Source organism: Vicugna pacos, chromosome 32, assembly GCF_048564905.1.
Source record: "Vicugna pacos chromosome 32, VicPac4, whole genome shotgun sequence".
NCBI classification, from domain to species: Eukaryota; Metazoa; Chordata; class Mammalia; order Artiodactyla; family Camelidae; genus Vicugna; species Vicugna pacos.
In genome coordinates this window covers 4,360,701-4,386,797 of record NC_133018.1, presented here as the reverse complement: position 1 = coordinate 4,386,797, position 26,097 = coordinate 4,360,701, and the positions used below count along the sequence as shown (strand labels likewise).

At 54.8% G+C, this 26,097-nt stretch overlaps 2 protein-coding genes across 14 annotated transcripts in view; one reads left to right on the top strand and one right to left on the bottom strand.

Moving 5' to 3' along the window:
• Positions 1-22,230, top strand: part of SFI1 (SFI1 centrin binding protein) — a 62,061-nt gene extending 39,831 nt beyond the window's left edge. For all 11 annotated transcript variants that reach the window (XM_072953412.1, XM_072953411.1, XM_072953410.1 and 8 more), the window contains 20 exons: positions 518-615; positions 1,717-1,783; positions 4,907-5,037; positions 10,198-10,279; positions 10,601-10,779; positions 11,533-11,608; positions 12,063-12,158; positions 12,548-12,624; positions 13,456-13,558; positions 14,648-14,744; positions 17,070-17,230; positions 17,652-17,726; positions 18,269-18,346; positions 18,456-18,632; positions 18,709-18,971; positions 19,463-19,567; positions 19,649-19,862; positions 21,083-21,399; positions 21,843-21,954; positions 22,029-22,230. In XM_072953412.1, the coding sequence (XP_072809513.1) occupies positions 518-615; positions 1,717-1,783; positions 4,907-5,037; positions 10,198-10,279; positions 10,601-10,779; positions 11,533-11,608; positions 12,063-12,158; positions 12,548-12,624; positions 13,456-13,558; positions 14,648-14,744; positions 17,070-17,230; positions 17,652-17,726; positions 18,269-18,346; positions 18,456-18,632; positions 18,709-18,971; positions 19,463-19,567; positions 19,649-19,862; positions 21,083-21,399; positions 21,843-21,954; positions 22,029-22,133 (2,613 nt within the window). In that variant the 3' untranslated portion in view covers positions 22,134-22,230. The remainder of the gene's footprint in view (positions 1-517; positions 616-1,716; positions 1,784-4,906; positions 5,038-10,197; positions 10,280-10,600; positions 10,780-11,532; positions 11,609-12,062; positions 12,159-12,547; positions 12,625-13,455; positions 13,559-14,647; positions 14,745-17,069; positions 17,231-17,651; positions 17,727-18,268; positions 18,347-18,455; positions 18,633-18,708; positions 18,972-19,462; positions 19,568-19,648; positions 19,863-21,082; positions 21,400-21,842; positions 21,955-22,028) is intronic.
• Positions 22,231-22,919: 689 nt separating this feature from the next.
• Positions 22,920-26,097, bottom strand: part of PISD (phosphatidylserine decarboxylase) — a 30,122-nt gene continuing 26,944 nt past the window's right edge. For all 3 annotated transcript variants that reach the window (XM_006218029.4, XM_031670226.2, XM_031670227.2), the window contains 5 exons: positions 24,871-25,107; positions 24,607-24,745; positions 24,297-24,443; positions 23,978-24,138; positions 22,920-23,511 (listed from right to left, as the gene is read on the bottom strand). In XM_006218029.4, coding sequence (XP_006218091.1) covers positions 23,287-23,511; positions 23,978-24,138; positions 24,297-24,443; positions 24,607-24,745; positions 24,871-25,107 — 909 coding nt within the window. In that variant the 3' untranslated portion in view covers positions 22,920-23,286. The remainder of the gene's footprint in view (positions 23,512-23,977; positions 24,139-24,296; positions 24,444-24,606; positions 24,746-24,870; positions 25,108-26,097) is intronic.

Here is a 26,097-nt window from a genome sequence, read left to right as displayed (position 1 = left end):
ATAACATTGACTTTTTGAAAAGGAAGACAAGTTATTCTGTAGTCTTCCATTTTCTCCATTTTGCTGTTTCCTTTTAATGTCACTTTATTTTCCTTGTTACTGTGTACTTTTGTAAACTAGAAGTTAGATCTAAGGGCTTGATTAGGCTGAAGTTAAACCTCTTTTGGCAAGACTGCTTCGTAAGCGGTAACACGTGGTAAGATCAGCTCTGATTTCTGAAGCGGCCTTGTCTTCCGTGAGGCCCAGATTCACAGTGCCTTTTTCACTTCTGATTTCCATAGATTTGGAAAGACCCAGCTTTTTGCCATTTATGTTGACCCGGAATAGTTCTACATAGCTAGCTTAGCCATAATTGTTTCGTAAGCTGTTATATGTTGGGTGCCCCAGACTGAGGTGAGTCCTGCCTTGGGGGAGCTTGCAGTTGTCCGGAGTTAAGGATTTGCTAACTTGTGGGTTAGGAGAAGTCATTTTACCTTTCTCCTTAGTAAACGTCTGTTTCCTCCCTGTTTTGCTTCAGCTCCTGCACAGGTTCTGGAACCTCTGGCAGTCTCGGGTTGAGCAGAGGGAGGACAGGAAGCAGCTCCCCTTACTGCATGCTGCCTCGGACCACTGCAGGTGGGACTGGCCCTCCAGGCCCCCTGGGGCCCACTGTGGCTGATGCACTGGTCTCCAGCAGTCACCACTCACCCTCCGTGCATGCGTTACTGTGGCAGATTCAGAAAGGCCCTGCTGTAAACCAGTGGTTCCTGAGCTTGTGTTTTCCTTTTGGTTGATGAGGTGGGTGGTGGAATGAGGGTGTTTTACTGGCTCTCAGCCACCACAGCTTGAAGCAGGGGCCTGCCAGCTCACTGCCGCAGTTTTCAGGCTTTAGTGATGTTCGCATCTTGGGATTTATGCATTGATACTGTTACAGGGATGGCCCAGGCATGTCAATATTTGTGGCTTGGCCTTGGAGGGTGTAGAGAGAGTCTTCGATTTTTTAGAGTTATCATTTAAATAAAAGCACCACATGTCCACAAGAAGAACTCAGAATATATAGGAAAGAAGTAGAAAGTGAAAAATAAGGGCTGCTTAGACCCCCTCCCTCTGACCCCTTAGTCTTACTGTTTGGGAGGAACCACATTATTTGCTTTTTCTTGCTTCAGGAAATGTTCAATATGCCCTCCCCTATAGTATAATTAACCTAAGTTGCATAGTTACAGGTCCAATTTTGGAGCACTTTTTAATGAGTCAGTGAGAATTGCAGTATTTGATTGAATTTGGAATTGTCGGGGTATACCATTACTCTGAATCCTGGTTTACAAAGCTGAATGTGATTCTCACTGTCAGTATCACTGTGTGAAAGCATGTCACAGACCCAGGTGGTCCTAAACAGGCCCCAGAGTTTGGCCATAAAATTAGAAAATTCAGGATATTTGCAGGATTCCATGCATATTACCTGAGTTCCAGGAACACTGTGCTTGTGGTCTCATTAAGTTTACAAGAAAGTTGTCAGATTTTGGGGGCTAGTAGCCACAGTCCAAAATCGGGTTGGCAGATTTCATGTTAGAAATCAGGTTCTTATTTCCCTCTCCTAGAATGAAACCCGTGGGGCGTCTTTAATGCTCCAGGTGTACCCACACCCAGATTTACCTGCCTTAAAATCAGAACTTTATAAAAACCTGAAACCTAGAAGTGGGACAGGCAGTTACCTCAGTGTTGTGTGTTTCATTTCAGAATATCATTGCTACGCAAGTGTATCAAATTGTGGTTACAGTATACTCAGAAGAGGCGGACACAGCAGGTACGGAGTTCTTCAGAGCAGGGAGCTCTGCTGGCTTACAGTCTTAGACCCATTAGCTTTGGAAAGATTCTTGGAAGAGGCCTGTGCCAAGAGGTCTGGCGGTCTGATTTGGAAGAGAGGGTGTTGTGAAAAGCTCAAAAGTATCTGCCCCAGGCCCCTCCAGCAATGTCAGAGAGTCTGCATAACTCCCATCTCTTCATCTGCTTTGAAAGTGCAAGCGCTTCTCTCTACAAGTGCTGAGCTTGTCAGCCGTTCCGTTCACATCTTTACCCAAGTCACTGATGATATTTCTCAGCCATCCTACCACCCAGGGGGACCTTCAGGAGATGCTGGGAAAGGTGCAGAGCCTCAGCACCCTCTCCTAGTGCTAAACGGTGTGAGAGACAGGTACCCACAGCGGTGGGTGGAGGTGAAGGCAGGTTGAGAAAGACTGGTTCAGTTCCATTTAAGAAAGACTGAGCCACTGCTATGCCTCAGACACAGTGCTGAGCACTGAGGATACAGCAATGATACAAAGCAGACAAAATTCCTGCTCCTGCAGGGCATGGAGTTTAGCCCTTGGGTGGCTCTCATGAGGGGTAGCTGTCTGGAGTGCTGAAGCGAGGACTCCACGTTCAGGCTTGGGGGGGTTGTGTGCTCGATTGATGATGTCTGCACGGGCCATGCAGTGGGAAGTGGTGCTACGCCTGCCTCTGCTTGGCCGTCCCTGCAGTGGGACAGGGAGGGCACACACCAGACTCCTCCCACTTATTTTTGGGCTGCCCTCCCCACCCGCCCCCAATCTGCTGCCAACACGTGGATCTAAAGAGTTTAGCTGGTTCATTGCAGTTTGAGGTGACATCCAGACTCCTTTGGGAGCTGGTACTGTCCATTTGTGTTACCACTGTCGCCACCCCTTCCCAGCTGCAGGCCGGCCAGTCAAGCTGCAGTCCTTCCCCGAGGTCCTCTGCTCCTGTGTCCCCGGTGCCTTTGCTTCTGTTCCCGCTGCCCTCTCAGCTCAGGTGTTACCTCTCTTCCCCCCGCCCTGCCTCATGGGCAGCTTTCTCAGGGTGGTGTTTGCCAGCCTCCCTCCCTGCCAGGCTGTCCTGCCTCTTCCTTCCCCTGAACTGTGGGCAAAGCGTAGGTGCTGACTAGTGTGAGTGAGTGAATAGTGAGCTGTTGGTGATTGCCTCAAGAGTCACCTCACTTCTTGGTGGATGAAGGGGACAAACCCAGGGCATGGCTTGTTTTTGTATCACCTTTGCCTCCCACACATAGAGAATGCTTAGAAGTGGTGCATTCTCTGACCTTTGGACTATGTGGCTGTTTATGAAGGGACACTGCCAGTTGGTCTCTTAAGCTCATTTAATGCAGGTGCAACAGAATGTAAAGAAAGAGCCCTCTTAGAAAAAGAATGTGAGTGCCAGAGTTGAAAGGTTGTGTTTATTCAAGGTGGAAAAGAAGCAAAGGGTCTCTTTTAGTTCCTTTCTGGAGAAAGAGCTCCTGGACCCTGGGGCCCGGCACTGGCAAAGGTCGAGGGTCAGAGCTCTTATCTCCCCCATGGCTCTGGCACGGCCCGCCCAGCAGAAGGTCTGAAAAATAGTCGGAGCCCTGCTTGGTTGCTGTTGTTTTTTAAAAAACCTGGAGCTAACCGTCTGAATGTCATCTCTTGGTTTAGAAATCCAAGGAGCACATGAGTTCTTCCTATTTTAGGAGAAAATAAAAGTATTATTTACTGTGAGTTCTTTCTATTTAAAAAAGTAATATATAAAGAATGAAAAGAATGTTTGCTAATCGTCGAAGCTGGGTGATAAGCTTGTGGGGGTTCATTATACTTTTGCTCCTGCTCTTGTTTACATTTGAAAATGCCCATCAGCAACATGTAGACACAGAAAATGTGGGCAGTGTAGGGAGACATAAAGAAGGAAAAAAATGTCCATTTGGTGAGTAAACCTGGTATTTTTTTCCCTCCATGTGGGTAGGAGTGTTGTGTGTCTGTGTGTTCATAAACACATGCAGAGGCACACTGTTTAGTTTTCTATTGCTCTGTAAAAAAATCACCCCAAACTCAGTGGCATAAAGCAACCACTGTTTCATTATCTTAAGGACTCTATGGGTCAAAAATTGAGACAGGACATAGCAAGGGTGGCTGGTATCTGCTCCATGATTCCTGGGGCCTCAGCTGGGAAAATTCTAATGGCAGGGGGTTGGAATCTTCTGCAAGTTTCTTCACTCATGTGTCTGGTTCCTGGGCTGGAATGACTCGGGGAAGACAGGGATCCACTGGGACAGTTAACCAGAGCTCCTATGTACGACCTCTCTGAGAGGTTTGGACTTCCTGACAGCATGGCAGCCTCTGCGAGGTCAGACTTCCTGTGTTGCAGCCCAGGGCTCCATAAGTGAGTGTCCAGTGAGCAGGAGAGAAGCTGTGTGGCCCCTCATGACCTAGCCTCCGAGGTCACTTAGTGTCCCTTTCACCATATTCTGTTGGTCAGAGTAGGCACTGTCCACCCATATTCAAAGGAAGGAAGATCAGAGAACATGGAGCCTTGTTTTAAAAACTGCCACACATTGGTATGCTTTCCCCCCAAATTTTGGATCGTGGAGGCATACAGATTCTTACGTCATTGACTGGCTTCCTACTGATGTATCAGTGAAATAGTAGTAGCCTTTTGTAGTTACATAACAATTTAAAGAATCTGTATTACAAATAAACATAAAGAAAATCAAAAGATACATTACAGAGTAAGGGCAATACTGAGAACACATGACAGAGGACTAACACATTTAAGGTTCAAAAAGCCCATATATGTCACTGAGTTAAATGCTGACAGTCAAGTAGTAAAGTGGGCAACTGGTATGAACACTTAGGCCGTAGGGAAAGAAATTTAGATAAGTATATATCCAAGCACACATACATAAATATATGAAGAGATGCTTAACTCATTTTTAATTAAAGGGGAAAATTTTCATCTATCATGTTTCATTTTTACCTATCATGTTGGCAAAGATTAAAAATAATGATTTTTATTTAAAAAATTTTTATGTAGAAAGCAACCCTCCCTTGAAAGTGTGACCCTGAAAGATCTTTTTCCTTTTTTTAATATGAAGTACAAATAAAGGTCAGTCATTGTTTTACTTTAGCTGTTGCAGGCGAGAGCAGATGGTCACTTCCAGCAGAGAGCCCTGCCGGCGGCCTTCCAGGCCTGGAGAAGACTCTGGCGGCGGCACCAGCAGGAGAGCGCCCTCAGCGTGAGAGCAGTGCGCTTCCACAGGTTCGCCCGCGTCAGGCCTCTTGGGTCTAACTCCTCCGCCCACACAGCTGTTTGCTTTGCTCTTCAGCCTGCCAGTCCCCTAGGCCCTGGTTCTTCCTGGATGTTCAATAATGTGGGCTCATTGATCTCATCTAGCAGGAAGAGACAGCCAGTGTTCCCCCTGGGAAAACTTCGGTCCATCTTTGCAGCAAGGGCTTTCAGAACAGCCTGGGTTTTATGCCCCTTCCCTCATTACACGCCACAGTGAGCTGCGTAAAGCTGCCCATTAACCTTCTGGATCAGAGCGTGGTTGGACCTTGCATCACTTGGCAGGCTTTCTTGAGCATGATTTCCTTGAAACACTTGGTTCCTATTCTGCTAAACCTGACCTTTTGAAGTCTTGAAATTATAGTCATCAACAAAATTAGGACAGACAAGAAACAGAGCTCCATCTTTTTAGCTCCTACAGGGTAAACTTACCCATAGCAGGTCCTTGCTCCCTGCTGGCAGAATGCAGTGAAGGAATTGTTAATGACTGACTGCGTGTCTCCCTGTCTCCTGCTGTGGTGGGTGTGGTGTGACTGGGGAAAGGAAACTACAGAAGCTCTTTCGCCTTGACACCATCATCTTCGCTAATCCATTTCCTCCCCACAGCAGTTCTGTAAGAGCAGGATCAAAATGATAAACAACCCACCCACTAACAGCCAGGAAGCCGCAGAGCCAGGGTTTACACTGAAGTCTCCCTGATTCCAAAGTCCAAATACTTTCTACTGAATCAAGAGGAAGATCTTTTTGATGACTTGGTAGGAACCTTAAATCTTTGTGAGGAGGTCAGACTGATAGACAAGAAACAAATGAGGAACAGTTCAGCAGCTTAGATCCGTGTGTCCTGTTATGTCAGCCAAGGGTCCTCCAGAGCTCAGAGCTAGTGCTGAGGGAGGCGCCTGGAGAGGCTTGCTCTGAGCTGGAGGGGCCGAGGGTGGTGGTGGGAATGGGTGGCATGAGCGGGAGCAGACTAGGGGCTGCCTGATCCTACAGGTAGATAAGGCCCTGGTGTCTGAGCAGGAGCATGGCACTGGGAAAGTGGCAGTTTTGGAGACAGCCCTGTGGGCAGTGTATGTCCACTTAAGACAGAGAAACAAGGGAGAGGAGACATGCACTGGGAGAAGCTGCAGTGATCTTGACTTGGGAGGGTGCTGAATGCTGGTTTGAGGGAATCAGCCAGAACTCAGGACTCCTTAGCAGAGTCCAAGGAGGTGCGTTTAGGGGGCAGCCACAAGGACAAGAGGCGGACGTGGGGCTAGCACTTGGCTCTGCTTCTCCTGCAGAGAGCGGCTCTGCCTTTCCTTAGTTCCTGTGTTGAGGTCTGGTGTAAGATTCATCTGAAAAATGGCTTCGCTACCTAAAACACTCATACACGCCCCTTTGTTTCCTTTACAATTGAAGTCTTGCTTGGTGCTGTTGCTTTTTCGTATTTTGGCATTTTGTAGGGGCCAGAAATTGAGAGTGCCTTCAAAGTAGCCAAGAGGAGCTCCTAAAAGGGCTGTGGTTGGGGGGACAGGCATGGGTGATCTTAGAGCCATCCCTTCGGACGGAAGGGCTCCGGGTGAATCAGAAGCAGAGAAGAGCACAGGCTTGAAGGCTGGCGAAGCCCTGACCTAGAGGTTACCCTGTTTGGGGTTAGTTGGATCTTTTTAGAAAACTTCGTTTTTCATGTTCCTGCCTTCCTGCTTCATGAGAAGGTGGAGTGACTGGGAACCTGGCTTAGAAACTGACAGGCCCAACTGAGTTCAGACCCTTGCCCCACCACTTGCTGGCTCTGACCCCGGGCAAGTCACTCAGTCGCTCTGAGTCCCAGTTTCCTCAGATGTGAGAGGGAGATGATTTGATAACAGCCCTTATCTGACAGGGTCGTCATGAATACTAAGTGGGATAATCCATGTGAAATTCAAGCAGAGTGCCCAGCACAGAGTGTTAACTGTCCTCCTGACCCTGATTTGTGACTTACAGTAAATTAATATCCATAGGTTTGGTTTGGAGTTTAACAAATCAAAGTTCTAAATAAATGTTTGTTCTATTTTTCTATGATTTCTTAGTGTATTTTTAAAAAATATTTTAGGAACACAGAATTTATGGTGAAATCTCATGAATTATAACTAAAAATGGTAAGTTTATTAACCCGCCAGTGAACTACTATACTGTTAATGAGACAAGACTGGTTTGCCTTTTTTTTCCCCTAATTGAGCTAAAATTTACAGACAATGAAAGGTATGGATGTTAAGTAAACAGTTTGATGAGATTTTATAAATCACATCCCTGGATAATCAACACCCTGGTCAAGATATGGAACACTTCCATCCCCCTAGAAATTTCCCTCATGCCCTGCTCCAGTCAATTCCTACCCCCTGTAAGTAGCCACTGTTGTAATTTCTACCATACTAGGTTAATTTTGCGTATTTTTGAACTTTATACTGTGGGATCACGGAGTACGTGCTTTACTGTGTCTGCGCTCTTTTCAAGTTCAGAGGATATTTTTTGAGATTGAGCCAGGTTGTTGCATGTATCTGTAGCTGTTTTTTGTTTTGTTCTGTTTTTTTTTTTTCCTGAGTAGTGTGCTATTGTAGGAATCTAACAGAATTTTGATCCATTTTCACATAGGAGTTGTTTCTAGTTTGAGGCCATTATGCTTAAATCTGCTGTGAACATTGGTTTTGGTGGAATATGTCTTCATTTCTCTTGGGTAGACACCTGGGTAGACTTCTGGACCAGAGGGGGAGGATATGCGTACTCTCATAGGTGGTTACATCATTTTTTGCTCCCACCAGCAACTCAGAGTTCTGGTTGCTCCATGTCCTCACCGACATTTGTTTTTGTCAGTGTTTTTGAGCCATTTTGGTAGGTGTGGAGTGCTGTCTCATTTTTCTGATGACTAGTGATACTCAGCATTTCTTTAAGCCCAATCAGCTAGGAACAAAAGCCTGTTTAGTCTGACCAAGTCAGATTGGCTGCCAGGAAGGAGGGAGTTTCAGAGGAACTCTGGAATGCTGCTCTACCCGAGGGAAGGGCATTTGTAACCTTTGGGTTCCCACTGAAGGCTTCTGAGGAGGATCTGGAGAAATGGGGATCAGTTTTGTGTTGATTGCTGTTTCTGAGGCAAGAGTAGGAGGGATGAGAGTGGGGACTCACTGGGGAAGAGCGGTCATGAGCATCCTCAGGAGTGAGTGAGAGGAGGAAAGCTTGTGTGGGCGTTGCTGGCAATGAAGCAATAGCCACTCAGAAAAGAGGGGGCTCCTTGTGGCATCTCACAGCTGCTGCGCGACCTTGGGAGAAGCAGTGTTTTCTTGCAGTTGGCTTTATCTGTGTCTGTCCTCCTGACCTGATTAATGGTAGAGCTGTGTCAACTCATTTCAGTCTGAGCTGAGTTTCATTCTTTGAATACCAGACAGATTTGACTCTCAGCCTTTATCGTGTGCCTATTGACCATTTATTTGTATATCTTTTGTGAAGTGTCTGTTCAAGTCTTGTTCCTAGCTTTTTAAAAAACTAGGTTATATGTCTTTTAAAAATTATTACTGGTTTGTAGAATTTTTTCAATATATTCTGGATACAAGTGTTTTGCTAGAAACACAGATTGAAAATATTTTCTTCCAGTATGCAGCTTGCTTTACTTGCTTACTTTCCAACAGTATTTCTTTCTTTATTGAGAGCAAAGTAAGTGGTCTTATGTATGTAAGGCCAATATGGTAATTCTGTGTTTAACTTTTTGAGGAACCACCATTTAGGTTTTCTTTTTGTAGTTTATTTCTCTGCCGACATTCTCTTTCTGGTAACTAATTTTGTTTATGTTTTCATTTAAGTACTCAAACATATATAATAGCTGTTTTTAAATTTGGGTCATTATTTCTGTTCACACCTTTTTCCTCGATGCTGCATATTGCATTTTGTAGCAGGTGGTGGTTCCTGTTTGTTCTGGTGATTCCTGTTGATCCTAGCCAGTGTGGGTTTATTCTTTCTTCGTGTGGGTCTTTTTGATTTTCTCTTCAGTGTTAGGTCACAGCTTTTACTCCTAAGGCCTTACTGAGTTGTGAGGTCCCTTCACTCTGACTAGGCCAGAATGCCGTCTCCCAGCCCTGCCCCACCCCTCGTACCTCCGTTCAGCTCTTAGTCCTGAAGCAGCCACTCTGCTGGGGCTCGTGGAGTCTGCCTGAGCAGCCTCTCCTGTGGAGTGCACCAGGTGTCCATCAGCGTGCCAGGGGCAGGGTACGGTCACTGCCTGCCCAGGCTTAGGCAGGCGACACATGTCCACGCAGTCCCCTGTGATCTCAAACCCCAGTCTCTGCCTCAGCTCAGGGAGACTGTCATGCTCAGCTTGGACTCCTTCCCCTGGCCCTGGTGTCCAGAAAGTGCTCACAGGCGAAAGCCTGGGTGGCCAAGGGGCTCACCTTCCATATTTCTCATCTCTCAAAGATCACATCTCTCAAAGGTCACATCTGGTCCAGTGTCTGGAAACAATTGCCTCATACCTCATCCCGTTTTGTAATACCTGGCTGGGGGCAGGACCAGGACCAGCGGCTGTGTCATGGCTGGAAGTGGAGCTCTTCATCTAACGTGGTGTGTCTGATGGGTTAAACGTCAGGAGAGCCACCTCTCTGCCCCCCAGCATCGGTCCTGGTGGCTTTGCCAAGGCTCAGCCCCTGCTGGCTGTTGGCCAGTTGTCCCAGTGCTGCTTTTGCGGGTTTTGACATCATGTCATCACGGTGAGCAGGCAGGCCTGGGCAGAGGTGACAGACCTGTCTCTCTGTCCACCTCACCTGGAACACTGGTTTAAAATACCCTTTCCTGGGGCTTAGGGGTCTGATACCTGTTTTTAACCACTTCCCCCAGGGATTTGTAGCAGGAGCCTGGCTGCACAGTGTGGACAGGAAAGACTTTCACTGTGATTGTTGAGAACTGTTGGCAGTTCACTGGGGGCATGATGAAGAACCAGGGTCTCAAAGTCAGTCTTTTGCATCCTGGGAGGGTGAGGCCAGAAATAACTTGGAAAGTGGTAGGTCATTTGTGGGAATTTTGGTTATTGTCTGCCTTCCTCCCCTGGGCTTATTTGGCTCATAATTGTGCCATATAAGAGAGAAAACCCAATGATTTTAAGTGCTTTACTGTTACTTGTTTGTGTTCTTTTAGAGAGAGTTTAGAGAAGCAAGTGTTTGTTCTTTGGCGTCAGAAGATGTTTCAGCATCAAGAACACCGCTTGGCAGAGAGATTGGTAAGGGGCTCTCCTCAAGGAGGTGCTGGGACCAGCAGGACCTGCTTAAAGCCTTCACACTCACTGCCTCCCCTCCTCAGCATGCTGCCCGCACCCAGACCCAAACTGAAGGGCGTCTTGCCTGTGTCCAGGACTCACGAGGCAGGGGCAGGGTCCAGGGTGTCCATTTTCTTTGTCAGCGAAGTTTATAGTTGGCTCTAGGGCCAGGGCAGCTCCTCAACATCCATTTCTTCTGCCGTGGTCATCATTCGTGGCCTGCAGACCCTTCCTGGCTTCTGTACGCCATCCTATTTGATGCATTCTGATCTCTCCCTGCCGCAGGCCATCCTCCACCTGGAGCGGCAGCTTCTGCGGAGGTCCTGGTCCACATGGCACCAACAAGCGGCAGCATGTCGCCTGGAGCTGCAGCGGCAGGCAGTGGCCTGTGCCCACCACCGGCTGGGGCGGCTGAGGAAGGCCTTTAGTGTCTGGAGGGAGCGCGCCCGAGGGCTCAGAACAGAGTGAGTGGCTGCGTGGGCCTTGGAAGCTGTTCCAGGTTCAGGGCAGCTTTGGCGCGAGCAGCAGGGCTGTTGGCTCTGAGTATCTGTCTGGGGGGTCGTTGAAGCCTAGACCCCGGTCTTAGGTCCTGGAAATCCAACCTGAAACAGTCTAAGCAAAACTGGGCCCATGGGTCTTACACCCACAGAGCTGAGTTCTCCCACCCTTGCCGGGGTATCAGGAGCTCAGCTGATCAGAGAGCCTGTGGGTCTGAGGTCTGTCCATCAGCCAGTCCTGCTCACTTGTTGGGGCCCACTAGAGGCAGCCATGGCCATGAAAGAGACTGACAGGCCTGTGTTGGGATAGCTGATCTGCCAGGACCAGTGGCAGTGCTGGGGCAGGTATGGGAGTTTCTACCACACCGTGTGGTTAGGGGTCAGGGCAGGTGCCCATATGTCCCCTGCAGGTGTTGTCCTGCCTTGGTGCCTTTCTAGGTCTACTCTGTGCTCTGAGGATCTCCCACCGCTCAGACTCTGGCCACTTGTAACATCCTCCTCAGTTACCTGCACGTGAATACAAAGCCCTGTGAAGCTGTCCTCAAAATGTGATTATATGTGCACTTTTCTGGGCAGAGAGCCCAGTTTCTTCTGAAAGAGTCTTGATTCCCTTCCAAAGTTAAGAACCGCTGGGCAGGGGCCAGGGTCTGTAAGGAGGGCCTCTGAAGAGTGTCCTTGAAGGATCTGGCTGGGCGTGGAGTACAGACTGTCTCCCCACAGGAGGATGGGCAGAGCGCAGGCTGCGCAGTTCCGGTCAGCACGGCTCCTGCGTGGGGCCTGGAGCAGGTGGAAGGAGGTGAGGCCTTGGCACGGGCGCCCCCCGCACGGGGAACTGAGGGCGGGGTGGCTCAGGGCGGACACATGGGCTTCTCCCAGGTCCCTCAGAACCACCTGCCTCTGAGTGTGGGGAGGAGGCCGGGCTGCAGGCGCAGTGCCGACCTGGTTTTGTGAGGTGATAAGGTCACAGTTCCTTGTTCTGTTAGTTTCTGGGCTGTTCCTCCCTGAGTTCCTGATCTCATGGTTCAGAGGCCTCCCCCTGGGGTGAATAAATGCTGAGCTGATGCTGCTTAGTTTGCCCGCAGGCGGGCACTTAACCCGTTGAATCCTCAGAGGCCTTGTCTGTAAATGACGACCCTGGGGCTCAGGGGTTAAGTACCTTCCCCAAGCTCCCCTGAAACTGAGTGTAAATGGAGGCACAGCTGAGCCTCTCGGCCCAGCGCTCGGTGGCCAGCTGTCTCCTCTGTCCGCAGTGCCTGGCCCTGCGTGGCGCCGAGCGGCAGAAGCTGATGCGAGCCGGCCTTCACCGCCGGCACACTTTGCTGTCCAGGGCGCTACAGACCTGGGGGGTAGGAGATACTGCATTCCTCCACGTCTCCTTACCTCGCAGGGAGGGGGTTCCAGAGGCTTTGTTTCCCTTCCTGGTTCCTCCTGCACCTCCCAAAAGTGATTCCATTAGGCTCAGACAGAGCCAGTACCCTGGCCTGTGGGTCTTAACACCCTCAGAGCTGAGTTCTCCCATCCTTGCTCGGGTACCAGCCTTGTCCAGGGGATTGGACTTGGCAGGTGAGGGCTTAGCCAGTCCTCTCCCTGTTGTTGGGTGGGCTTCTGGCCCCCCCGCCCTCTGTGCCCAGTGTCCCGGGCCCTGCAGCCCTGCTGAGGACGCACCTCTGAGGGTGCCTGAGAATGGGAAGCGAGGCGTCCCAGGGTGGCCTCTAGTCCTCCTGGTCATCTACAGATTTACCAGAGCCACGTGCGGAGTGTCCTGCAAGAGGCAGCAGCCAGGGAGAGCCAGCACGAGAGGCGACTGCTGCGGTGAGTGTCCGGGCCCCAGGCCAGCCTGGGGCAGGCAGGCTGCAGACTCAGGTGGATGGGGGCCCTGATAAGGGCCAGGAGGATGGGCCCGGCTGCCTTGTGCTGGCTTTGGATTTTCCTCTGCGAGCGCTGTTCACTGGGTCCCCTCCTGCGTCTTGAACCCATGCTGTTTGCAGAGCAGGGCCTTGGGGAAGCAGCTGCGATGTCTCCCGCTTGTCTTTTTCCCTGAGCGCCTTGCCCTGCCCAGTGCAGACCTAAGGGATTCGGCTTCTCGAGGCAGTAGGTCACCTCCTGTCAGCTCCCAGGCAGGAGCTCCCCTCTGTTCCTGGCTCTCTAGGCCTCTCGCAGACTTTGCAGTCACTCCCAGCCTCTGGCATCATCTGTCGTCACTGTGCCCCTTGCTCCGCTCCCTCCTGAGCCCGTCCTGTGGCTCCTGCTGAACCCAGCTCTGACCTCCTCTTCCTCTGTTGGCCTCCCTCCCTTGTTCAGCTGGCTTTCCCTTCCCCTGCATTTGTTCAGCGGTGCTGTTCTAGGCTGCCGGTGCCCTTCCTCCAGCTTCCTTGTCTCTACCTCTCATCACGGGTGAACCACCTGTGACATCGTTGCCTGGTTACAGCTCTGTGTTCCCTGTTGCTCGTAAACACGTGAGGCTGCGGGGGTCCGTGCTCCCCCAGCACTGGCACAGCTGTGCACAGCCACAGAGCTGTGCAGCCACGTGGTGGGGGTGTGGTCAGCATCAACACAGCGGTCAGGGTGACAGTGGCGCTTAGACATAGGGAGACCTTGCACTGTCTCCACAGTGGGTCACCCCGGCTCACTGTGTGCCTGCAGGGGTGTGTTACGTCGCTGGAGAGAGAACGCCTTGGCCCAAGCAGATGAAGCAAAGAAGGCGTCTCGAGCAGCGGCTCACTACAGAAGGACCCTGTGCTCCAAGGTGAGGCTGGGCAGGCCAGCTGGTCGCCCAGGGGGTTTGGGCCATGGTCCTGTGAGGGGGTGACCTGGGGGTGGCTCCGGACATTTGAGCTGAACGAGGTGCCTAGAAACACACGGCCGTGCCTGCAGGTGGGTCTGTTGTTTGTTTCACTGACCTGCGAGCCAGTGTCCATTCAGGCAAAAGCATGGCACGTAGTGAGTGTGAACCAGCTCTTACCAGAACCAGTGTTTCCTGCACGTGTGGACTTTTGCGCTGGGGCAAACCATGTAAGCCTCCACGCCTCCACTCCTTGTCTGTGGGCACAGGGAGCTCGGGTGCCCGCGCCTGCTCAGTGGCCTCTTAGGATTTGTGGCTGTGAGGGCCTTCCAGAGAGCATCCGGGAATGTGAGGCCCTTGGTGACCATTGGTGGGAAGTAGCCCCCCAAATGCCACTTGGTTGGGCCTCGTCCCATGCGCTGGGAGGGACGTGGCCGTGGGAAGATGTGCCATGAGACAAGACTCAAACAGAAGTAGCACAATGGAGGTGGCCACTGGGCTTGGTGTTTTAGAAGAAAGCAGTTGCTGGGAGCCCTGGGCTTTTCCTGATGGCTTTGAAGCCTCCATGGATGAGCAGTGACTACATATGGTCAAGGCCCAGGCTGATCTCAGGAAGGCTCCTAGGCCGTGTGTGTGTCCCCTGCCCTGGAAGGACTGGCTTCAGAGCTCAGAAAGGAGGAGGCCTTTGTGGGGGGATGGTGTTCATGACTGGGGAGCAGGCCCCAGCATCCCCTGTGTTACTGTGATTTCATGTGTGTGTTGTGTATGAACATGCATCTAACGTATGGTTTCTATTTGAGAGATAATAGAATGAAGGCCCACGTAAGGACTTGATCTCTTTGTGGCTTAGTATGAAGTTTAACTCCTCTGATCCCATCGCCTGAGTTGCGAGGGGACTGGGGATGGCTGCCTGTGGTCTGCATGGATGGTGGGCACTTCCTAGAGTGTGTGTGAGCGCCCTGCGTCCACCCCTTGGCCTGACTGCGAGGAGCTGGGCTGACCCCTGGAAGTCAGGATGTGTCGTGATCACCCTCTGTTCTTCGTCTGCCCCAGGTCCTGACCGAGTGGCAGGAGGTGGCATCGGTGCAGATATTCCACCGACAGCAGGAGGAGTGTGCCATCAGGGAGGCCCAGGTGGTGCTGAGTAGGGGTGAGTGGGCCCGCAAATGCCGAGGAGAGCCCTGTGGAGGACCCAGAACTGTCCTGGGCTCCCAAGGTGCTTCCTTCTGTCTCTGTCTCCTCCTTGTGTGTATTGATCTCCTAGCGCCGAGGTAGCAAAGTACCACAGACTTTCAAACAACAGAACATTGTTCTCCCAAAGTTCTGGAGGCCAAGTCCAAAATCGATGTGTCGGCAGAACCGTGCTTCTGCCAAAGGTTCCAGGGGAGGCGCTGTCCCTGCCTCTTCTGCTTCTGGCATTGCCAGCAGTCCTTGGTGTTCTCGGCTTGCAGACGCGTCACTCCAGCCTTGGCCCCCGTTGTCACGTGGCTGTCTTCCCTGTGCTTGTGGCTTCTTATAAGAACAGTCATACTGGACTAAGGGCCCACCTACCCCAGTCAGGTACCAGGTAGTAACACCGCACCAACCCTCTTAGCAAATGACTTCAGTTCTGAGGTTCCAGGGTGGACGTGAATTTGCAAGGGGGTAACTTGTAGGATTCTGTTCCCAACCGATTGCCAGCCAGTTTATGTTCAAATGAAAAGCTGAGGCTTGAGATCACAGAGGCATAAAGACACAGGCGGACTGAGGAGGTAGAGGTGGTTGGGGTGGGAGGTGTGATGGGAAAGCCCTTCCAAGGGTGCTGCTTGTCAGGTCAGCCCCATCGTGTCGGGATCCTGCTTCCTTGAGGGAGCAGGGACTTGCCTGGGTGGCCTCAGGTAGTCCCACGACCTGCTGTATAAAGAGCCTGGGAAGGCAGTCCAGACGGGACACGTGGAAACAGAGGCCCTTGGCCCCGGGGAGGGGGGTAGTCTTACACTCTGAGGAGACAGCTCCTAAGTTAGAAAAAAAGAAATACAAATGGAAATGAAAACAAATGGAAGTGATTTAAATTGGACCATATTGAAAATGGATCGAGTTGTTGAGTTGGCTTAATAGTGTTCCCTGTAGGACAAAAGCTAACCTGCTTTGGTTTGGTTCTGACTAGTTCTCGTGTTGGTGAACACAGATCCCCGCTTTCCTCTGGACGGAGCCCTGGGGTCCCACGTCCCGCACCTGCCCTGTTCTGCCCTCAGGCTGCCCCTTAGCACGGAAACCAGTGCTGTGTTTTTGGTCATTCCCCGGAAAGACACCACAGGGCTCAGCCTGCCCCTGGTCTCTGCTTGGACAGAGCTTCGGCACCAGTGCTGCAGGGACCTTCCAGTTTGGGTCAGGTGGCCATGGTGGGGAGTTAGAGGTGACAGGCCCAAGGGCAAAGGGCAGCTGAAGCTGCTTCCCTCCAGCGGACTGTGGGCGGCAGCTTTCCTGAGAAGCTGGCGGCCCTGGGCTGGTGTGTCCATCACGGCTGGTACACAGGACTGGGGAGACCGTGTGACAGGACACTGTCCTCTGCACACAGTGGGTGCACAGTATGCGCCTGTGGAACCATTTCCCGGCTTAACTAAGGCCTCTGGGTCTCAGGCACACTTCAGCGGTCCAGGGCCAGGGTGGGCTGGGTGCTGGAGAGCAGGCAAGGAGTCGTGGACACTTGTGCTGAACACAGTGCTTGAGAGGTGCAGGTGGGCCGGGCGCTGGCGACGTGACCTTGGGCACGGCCTCCTCTTTGAGCCTCAGTTTCTCCATCTGTAAATGGAGATAATAGTACCTGCCTCTTGGGTAGGTCATGAGGGTCCAGTGAAGCCAATAAATCCGCACTTAGAGCAGAGCCCAGGAAACAGCAACGCTTGGTACCCACACCTGGCCTCCAGACGGGTCCGGGAGGACACCCCGTCTTGGCCTCAGTGCCCTGGGGTCAACCCTCTCCTGTTGTCTCTAAAAGAAACTTCTGTCAGGGCTGAAGGAAAGGGAAAATTTAAAAGGAAGAAAGTTAGCAGAAGAAAGTGCTTGTTCCCTTGAGAGAATCTGGTGACAGACACAGTGCAGGATGTGGCCTGGGGCCACCTGGCCCTCTGAGCCTGTTTCCTTCCAGACAGAGCAGGGCTGCCGCCTCCCACTCCCTCAGACCTGGGTCTTCTCGCGTCTTGTGGTTTCTGCAGGGCCCTGGCACACCCATAGTCGCTGTGGACAGGTTTATGGCTTGGGGGCCCTGAGGGGGCACAGCGGTAAACAGCAGACCTGGTGCCAGCCGGTAAGGGTGTGCGTAGTTGCTGAAGATGGCCAGAGCTATCCTCAGATTGGCCGCTGTCCACATGTGGTGGTCTCACCAGGCGTGGGCTGACACCCCGGCTGGATCTCCACATGGTCCTTGCAGCTGTCACCCTTGCGTGGTCGTCCCTGTAAATCCTCCCAGAGAGCAGCTGCCTCACATCTGCCATAGGCTCTCTCAGGACCTGGTTTCGGCGCTGGTGGGACCGCGGCCAGAGGGCGGCCCAGCGGAGGGTCCGGCTGGAGAGGGCGGCGCAGCATCACCGCCGGCAGCTGCTGCTCCAGGCCCTGGCCCGGTGGAAGGCGCACCACCTGGGCTGCATGAGGAAGCGGGTGAGGCGGGCAGCAGCTCCCAGTTCGCCTGTGCGGCAGGGCTGTCTGGGCGGGAGACAGCGTCTGGGGAGAAAAGGTCCTTCCTGCAGAACTCGTGGCAGCCAAGTGTGGATGCTAGGTGGTTGGGGTCCTGCGGGCACAAGGCTGCAGGAGCCTGTCTGGGTGCTTAGTGAAGGCCGGGGTTCCATCTACCCAGGTGGAAGATGGCTCAGCAGGGGACCTGGCTTGCTGTGAACCATGGCCTGTCAGGCCCTGGCGACCTACAGAGGCACCTGGACGCCCCTGCTGGTCAGGAGGCCCTTGGCCCTGGCGGTGGGAGGAGTTCACATGGGCCTGGAGCCTCTCACCCTGTGCTGTCCCCAGGTGCTCTGGGCACCTGACCGCTCGGGCACACAGATCCCTGTACGCACTCTCTCCGCAGCTCCTTCAGAGGCAGGCCGCCCGACTCCTGGCCCGGACACTCAGCCGGGCCTGCTTCCGCCGGTGGAGACAACAGGTGGGAGCTTGGAGAAGCCCCCCCACCTCCTCTGCGTCCTGAGCCCACGCCTCTAGTTCAAATCTAGTTTCTAACGTTGCCCTCTTCCCAGGGCTCCTGCTACCCCTAGTCACTTCCTGGCACCACCAGCTTCCTTCACTTGTGACCTACTTAAGGCCAGGTCACTTGAAATCACTGTTTCTAGTGTCACATTGAAAACATAACCAGGGTAATGTCCAAAAATGAATAAGAAATGCATTTTAGGTCTTCGCTGAGGCCTTGATAAAACCCCGGGCGGGCCTGCGTCCTGCTGGGTGAAGCTTCCTCGCAGGAGGCCCCTTTCTCCTCTCCTGCAGCGCCATCCCAGCTTTCCTCCTGGAGCCCACCACAGCCCCAGCTCCCGACTCCACAGCTCTTTGCCTTTGTTCTTCCCAGAGGAGTTTCCTTGATCCCCTCCACAGGGCCAGGCAGGGCTGGGCCCTTTCATGGAGGGAGGGCAGCGCCTGACCAGAGTGGGGTCTGAGAGTGACCAAGCCACGTGGTGGTATTTCCTTCCTGGCCAGCAGCTGGTGTACAGGAGGCGGGAGCAGCAGGACACGGCGCGAGCCCTGTGGTTCTGGGCCTTCTCACTACAGGCAAAGGTAACAGGGCTCCCGTCCCAGGAGAGGACCTGCCTTCGGGGGTGGTGTGGGCACATCCCCTGAGGGAGCCTAGCCGGGCGGCTAGGGCTCACCTCCTCCTCTCCTGGAGGTGTGGACCGCGTGGCTGGGCTTCGTGCTAGAGAGGAGGAGGAAGGCGGCGCGGCAGGAGCGGGCGGTGCAGGTCTACCACCAGCAGCTCCTCCGGGAGGGCATCACGCGCCTCCTGCGATTCGCAGCTGGCACGAAGGCCTTCCGGCAGCAGCTGCACGCCCAGCAGCAGGTGCAGGTAGGCCCAGGGTGTCCCCCGACCCCTCCGTCGGGGCAGGCAGGGTCAGCATGACCTGACCAGAGGCTGGTTGCAGGCGGCCCACAGTCTCCACCGCACAGTCCATCGCTGTGCCATGCTCTGGAAACAGAAGGCACTGGGCCTAGGCCGGGAGCCTCGGCCCCCCACATCCACTGTGTCCAGCAGAAGAGTGACCTTTGAGGGTCCCCTTCCCAGCCATGTTGCCACTGGGGCTGGGGATGCTTCCCTGGACATCAAGAGGCCACCAGCTCCTCGTGGGCCTCGGGGAGCTCCAGGCAGCCTGGCATCGGCCGCCGGGGACCCCCAACTCCTGGAGCTGTGAGTAGCCCATCCCTCACCCCTGCCTCTGCACTTCCACCTGGGCCAGAGCTTGGAAGGAGGACGCCGAGCCCTGAGGGTCATGGCTGTGGAGCAGTCCCCCTCCCACCCCAGGACCTGGTGGCCTCCCCACTTAATTCTGCTACAGCCAGGAAACAGGCACCCTGTCTGGAACCCCACTCCTTTGTGACCTGGCCCCTGCCCCATCCCCACATGCTGTGCTGATGCAGCTGACAAGGGCCAACCCTAAGGGGAGCCTGTGTTGCCTTAGAGGTCAGAGGAGGCAACACGGGTAGGGCGTCCCGAGGTGCCGGCTCTCATCAGTGGAGTTACTAGTTCAGTGGGCTCTGGGGCAAGAGCCTTTCCTTCTCCGGCCTTAAGTCTCCGTTTTAAGATTGAAGGTTTCGGACTGGATGACCCCACCCCACAGAGGTCTCAGGCTCCCAGCAGCCCCTGGGCAGCCTGGGTGAACGGCCTGTGTTTCGTCCCAGCAATGCTGCCCGCTGGGCGAGGAAGCAGCCTCGACGCCCAAACTTCCTGCTGGAGCCCCTGCAGAGCCAGACGCCCCTGGGGCACGGCACCCTCAAGGGACAGGGGTAGGTTGTGTGGTTCTGGGGCTGTAGGGTGGGTGGCCCCCTTTCCTTCCTGCTTCCAGCGCCTGCCTTCCCTCTGCTCAGGCCTGAGGCACTGTGGGACCGTGGTCTCGGCGTGGTCCAGCCAGCAGGCCCTTGCTTGACGACGCCCTTCCTGGCAAAGGCCCGGACAGCCCTGGACCCAGGCAGCCCCCTGCCAAGTGCGCCTGGCCTGAAGCTGCCCCCTGTAGTGAGTGCAGGCTGGGAGCAGCTGCCCCCTCCCTCCTTCCTGCCCAGTGAGGCTGCAGCACCTGCCAGGGTAAGTCCCCCATCACCTGGGTCCCTGCTTTTCGGTCTGGCTTTAGGGCTAGTGCTCGTTTTTGTGCGCTTGGTGCTGTAACTGCAGCTATACTCATTGCTTCTGGAACACTCTGGGCTCAGGAAGATGCAGGGAGACCACGGTCCCAGGGACACAGCAGTGAGCAGCCCCTGGGCTGGTGAGCTTACGTCCTGGAGGTGGAGACAAAAAAACTACATGCAGACAGATGAAGAGAGTGCAGATCACGGAGGGTCGTGCAGGCCCTAGTGAGAAGTTTGGATTTTAAGAACAGGAAGTTGTGGAGGATGGTGGCTGCTGTGCTCTGGTCCAGCAGGAGATGCTTGTGGCTGGGACGGAGGTGGTGGTTGTAGATGTCATGGGAGACAGACTAGGTAGGACTTGCTCTGATGTGTTTGAGAGGAAAAGAAGGAATCCAGGATGGTTCCTGGGTTTCTGGCCTGAATAACTCAGAAACTAATGTTCTTTTACTGTGAGAGGAAAGACTGGGGGTGGGGACCCAGTGGGGTGAAGCATGAAGAGTCTGTCTTGAACCTGTCAGATTCGAGATAAAAGTGATGGATTCTGAGTATGGCCTTGAGGGACAAGGTCAGGGCTGGAGATCAAAACTCAGAATCAGCAGCACAGGTTGAGGTGACCTCTTGAGAACCAATGGGGCCACGACTCGGGGGCCTGTGACGCAGGAGTCAGAGTCCGAGCAGGGAGGTGTGAGAAGGCACAAGTGTGCGGTCACAGAAGGGCAGCGGGGGCCTGTGCCCTCCAGGGAGCTGGTGTCTGAGGAGCTTCGACCTCAGTGGGGGTGATGAGGGAGTGGGGGACAGGAGAGGCCATTCCCACCAGGCAGCACCGTCACTGGGAGGGAAGGAGGAAAATTGTAGCTGTGCCTGCACAGGAATAGTTGCCTCTGACTACTTTCCTCACTTAAGTGCTAGGTCTCAGCTAGGGGCGTTGCAGGGGTGAAGGAGTCAGTAGGGCTTGAAACAGCGGCTTAGGTGGTGCTAAGCCAGGCTCTGGGGAAGTGGTGGGGCCGGACCACAGAGGAGCAGGTGTCCCTTGGTTGCTTGTGGGACTCTCTCCACTGGTGTCAGGTGCCGAAGGGGTGAGCTGTGGCTGGTGTGGGGAACTCCAGCTCCTGGTGCCGCAGGGCTCCCTCCCCGCCTTCCTCCCAGCTTCCCTGCTCAGTGTCTGTCTTTCCTTTACAGGTGTCAGCACGACCAACGCCCCAGGCCTCTCCATCCCTGGCTGGTGTCCCCAAACCCCGTCTGCTCCTTCCTGGGGACTTCACAGCCAGGCCTGGTGGCTGTGATGCTGTGGGTGTGCACCTGAGGCTTGTCGGTGCCTCGAGCACTCGGGCCACTCCGGGCACCACGGATCCCTGGTTTCATCCTGGGCCCAGCAGGCAGGATGGTGAAGATCAAGCTTGTCTGCCTGTTGCCACCAGTCACTCCAGCCTGGAGGCTGAGCTAGAGGGCATCCAGCAGCAACTACAGGACTACCAGACCACGAAGCAGAACCTCAGGTGAGACCCAGAAATACCTGCCGGCCCCCACGCAGGCGGCACCGTTCCCCTTCAGTCCTGCTCAGGAAGGCCCAGGTGAGCTTTACCTGCGGGAAAAGCTGAGCAAAACTTTAAGCCTGTCATGTGGAAGCTGGTGTCTACCCAGCGGTTGTGATTGTGATGCAGGATGAAGCTTTTAACTGCCCTTGCCTGGGGTCTGGGAGCAAGGCCTGTGTCCCCCACGCCCAGGCCTGAGACCCTCAATGTGAGCAGGAGGGACGAGGGAGGGAAGCACGTGGGTCCCAGGCAGCCAGCTCAGTGCAGGGAAGACGAGTGGAGTAGGGGAGAGGAGGGAATGGGAGCCTTTCTCCCTCCACCCACACCACAAGTAATTGGTGTGCTTGTGCCCAAGCCAGAGGCTCTGCCTGGGGTCCAGCCAGGCAGCAGGTGCATCCTTCCCCCAGGTCCTGCCAGCGGCAAGCAAGCAGCCTGAGGCGGTGGCTGGAGCTGAGTCGGGAGGAGTCCAGGCCCGAGGACCAGGAAGCGGAGCAGCAGGTGCATGAAGAATTGCAGGAGGTAAGACTCCAAGCACCATGGGACAGCTCTGGGCTGTCCTTCCTCTCAGTCTGGCCCACCTCTCCCCTCCCCAGGTGGAGCTGCAGATCCAACAGCTAGCCTCCGAGCTCCGGGCCCAGCGCCAGCCCATCCGTGCCTGCATTGCTCGTGTCCAGGCCCTGCGGCAGGCTCTGTACTAGTCATCACCCTGGGCCCACATCCAGGAACAGAACGCAAAGCTGCAATGAATTTTTTTTTATTGCAAAATGTTGCAATTAAATGAATCACTGTTCAGAAGTCTCCCACTTTTCATACAAAAATACAGTGCTACTGATACAGTTGAAAAAGTTCAAATGGCTTCTCCTGCAGGAGAAATTCACAGCGTCCCCAGGAAACATGAAACCTGGCCCTGTCCCCACCATCAGTGGCTCCCCAAGGACTGCGTACCTGTTACCTGGGGACAGGTTTTCTAGGCACTGACATTTCCCTCCCCCCTCCCCCACCACACATACCAGACAGACCAAGGTTCTACCTCCAACACACGCCGCTGAGTCTATAGCAGCAACTTTCCCATATTTTATGTAGGTCTGGATATAGGGAGGGGACACAGGCTCTCCCCTGACCCCAGCTGGGCCACCACCGCCTGCCCCAGTCACTGGAAACACCCCTGAGCGGGTTTAATCATGGGTCCTGCCCACTAGAAAGAGGACGAACCAGCTCCAGAAGTCATCAGGGCCTGCAAAGCACCGACCCATTAGTGGCCACCCCTAAACTGCTGGCACAGTTGGGGGGTTGCTGGCAGAGTTCAGCCACAAGTGCGGAGAGAAAAGACATTTTTTCCCAACAAGCAGGGTGGGGCAAATTTGGGAATAGGAAGCGGCTGCATTCCAGGCCCCATGGCCCCGCTCGGGGACAGCGAGGACCCACAGTCAGTGCTGGGAGGCACCTCACCCCGTGCAAGGGAGGCCAAAAAGCAGTGCTGGGAGGAGCAGCAAGAAGGTACGGTACTACCACTTATCTCAGAATGGAAATCAAGACCAACTGAATGCTCGGCCAGGAGAGGTCGGGTCTCTAGTTTATATGACATGTTTGTTAGAAAGTATCTCCAAGAGGAAATGTGAGACCATCCCAGCCTGCACTTTGTCTTCAGGTGGGAAAGGGGACAACACTGGTCTAGGGGCATGCCAAGGGCTCTGATGACCTTGTCTGCACCCCTGGGCAGCAGAGACACAAGTCACCCAGGTCCTGCCTGGTCAGACTCAACAGTCCCTTCCCCAGACAGCCTCGGAGGTCCTCCTCAGAACACGCTTCTCTGGAAGAGACCCCGTAGCAGCCGTGGCCAGGAAAGAGGCTCTAGAGGGAACCCAGAGCCTCCCCAAATCGGATTTTCTGTCCTGCTTTCAGCTGGAAGTTGAAGTCCTTGGGGGCCTCGAAGATGAGCACGATGGTGGAGCCCAGGTTGAACTCGCCCAGGTGCTCGCCCTTGCGCATGGGGATGCCCTCCTTGTTGGTGTGTGTCACAAAGCTGAAGTCATTGTAGGAGCCCTTGCTGTACCGTGGGCTGTTCGTGTGCAGGTCCTAGGGGAGGCGGGAGCAGAGCATGTGGACCTTGGACACACCTCTCGTGCTGTCCCAAACCCTCTGTCCCCAAGCCCTGCTCAGAAAGGGAGGTAGGGATAGCAGCTCAGGCCATGGACCGGGTCTAACTAGGCAGCGCCTGATCGGCTGTGAATGTAGAGGCATCAGACCCAGCTGTTCACCAGCACAAAGGGTGCTGCAAAACCAACACGGAGAAGAGTCCTGTGGGCACTGGCGTCCCTCACACACTTGGCCTCCATCAGCACATCCCACCCCAAGCTCCGCACTCCCCTTGCAATCCTGGCAGAAGCAAAGTGCCCGGCAGGGAGGGTGATCCCCTCCCTCTCCAGCTACCTGGAGACCAGGGTGAGAGGTGCACATGGGGTGGGGAAGTGGGAGACTTGCCCTTGTAGAATTTACGGTCCCCATGGACCTGGGGCCTCAGCAGGACCTGGGCTCTGCTTACCCGGTCAAAGTAGATGCGGATGGAGCCCACATTGGTGGCTCCCACGGCCGTGAGTGAGAAGAAGCCATGTTTCCAGTCCCCAGTCAGGACCACCCGCTCATTGTGGCAGAAGAGCTCTTTGATCCAGCGGGCCATGCCAGGGTTCACAGACATCAGAGAGCCTGTAGGGGCAGAAACAATGCCACTCCCTGCCCACAGCATCTACTCTGGGAGTACCCAAGACCCAGTGTCACCCCCAGAACACCCTAAGTGCAGAGTGGACCCCAGCCTTGGAGCTCCCGCGGGGACCGCTCCCTCCCCCGAGCTGGCCCCAGCCTACCTGGGAAGTGGCGTCGGTGAGAGACAGTCCAGTCGGTGGGGGAGTGGAAGCAGTGGTAGTCCCCGGGGGCCAGGTAGATGACGCAGTGGTAGAGCTCGTTCCCTTCTCGGGTGACCAGCTGGCTCCTGAAGGAGCTGCAGGAGGTGGCTACAGGGGCAGGCCCGGGGCCAGCTGTCAGACCAGCCCTTGATGCTGCCCAGCACGGGGCCTTCCCAGTGCCCCCCCCCCACTCCTGCCCTTCACCCTCTTCACAACGCCCAGCACAGCAACTGTGGCAGGGCGGCCTGGCTGCGACCAGGTGAGGACCCACCTGGAGGGAAGGGCAGGTCCTCAGCCGAGGTGCGTGGACCCAGGAATGACTCCAGCGAGTAGGTGACCCCCTTCACCTGCTCCACCTCGCAGTTCTTCACCTGCCCGAAGTTGAGGATCTTCCCATCCGATGGGCTGATCTGGAAGGACCAGGAGAGGGCTGGCTGTGGGGGGAGGGAACGGAGGGCAGGGCCAGGGGGGAGCACCCACCCGCCACCAGTTCCGAAAGGTACAAGGAGGAGCGGGAGGCAGGGTTGGGCCTCACCACGCTGTGCAGGCCACACACGGGCCGCGCCTGAGGCTTCAGCTTGCGTCGGAAGAACTCGCTGAGGTTGCGGTAGTGGTGCAGGTCCTCCACTGCGGCCTCCTTCATGTTCACCCCGAAGGTCCAGATGTACAGGCTGTAGACGGGCCTGCGCAGCCAGTGCGGCAGCTCCACCTGGTTGAGGCGGCCCCAGGCCCGCGACAGCAAGCGCGTGGGCACTGTCTTGTACAAGGCCACCTGCGGGCCATGGGAGAACGGGTGAGTCGGCCACGCCAGGCACACTCACCCCCCGCCCCTGGGGCTACCTCCCCCAAAGGCCTGGGCAGCTGGCAGCCCACAAGGGCTTTGTGATGTGGTTTCTCAGCGGGAACCAGACTGAGCTTCCAAATCTCTCATAAACAGTCCAGGCTAAGCCTGCGACACAGGTGTGCCAGCCACTTCCCGCAGGCTCCCACAGCGACTGCCCTAGTCCTGGAGGAGACTGGCCGGCACGGTCTGACTTAAGGGGTGTAAACGGATCTGGTACCTTCTCACAGAGGCAGTGCCGCCCGCGTCCCAGACCAGCATAGGGAGCTGCCCCCTAACGTGCACGTGCTCGTCTCACCCCAAGGCTGGGGACTCTGGCAGGAGATACTCAGCACTGACACCTGCACCTCGAGGGCCTGAACACACCACTGAGCCCACCTGTGGCAGGGCCAGTCTGCAAGGATAGAGCTCCTCCAGGAAGCAGAGGGAAATCGGCCCCTCCATCAGATCCTCCAGCCAAACGCCAGGCCTGGCGACCCAGAAGGGGCAGCCTCTCAAACCTCAGGTGCCGTTTCCACAGTGGGATCTGCCTCTGATGGGTGGCTGCTGGTTGCTGCACTCAACCAAGACACCAAGTCCCCAAGGTGGAGAAATGATTCCATCCCAACTTGAAACAGCTCTATAAGGTACTGAGCTAGTGGCTCCCAGCCATCCCAGCTGATGCCCGTCCACAGGGCCGGCCCAGGACTGCCATGTGATCTCAGGCCCAGTGCCCCTAAGGTGGCCTTGAGCTTTCAAGCCCTTGTAACGCCCACTTGGGCTGTCCAAGGGCCTGGGAGCAAGTTTCCTCCTTGGGGTCAGCTTGCCCTGAGAGCCACGTGCAGCCAGGCTGCTCCCTCACCCAGCCCTGTCTGGGCCTCCTGGGTCCTCAAAGGCATCCTCACCCTAAGGTACCACACAGGCTCCAGCCTCCCTGAACCG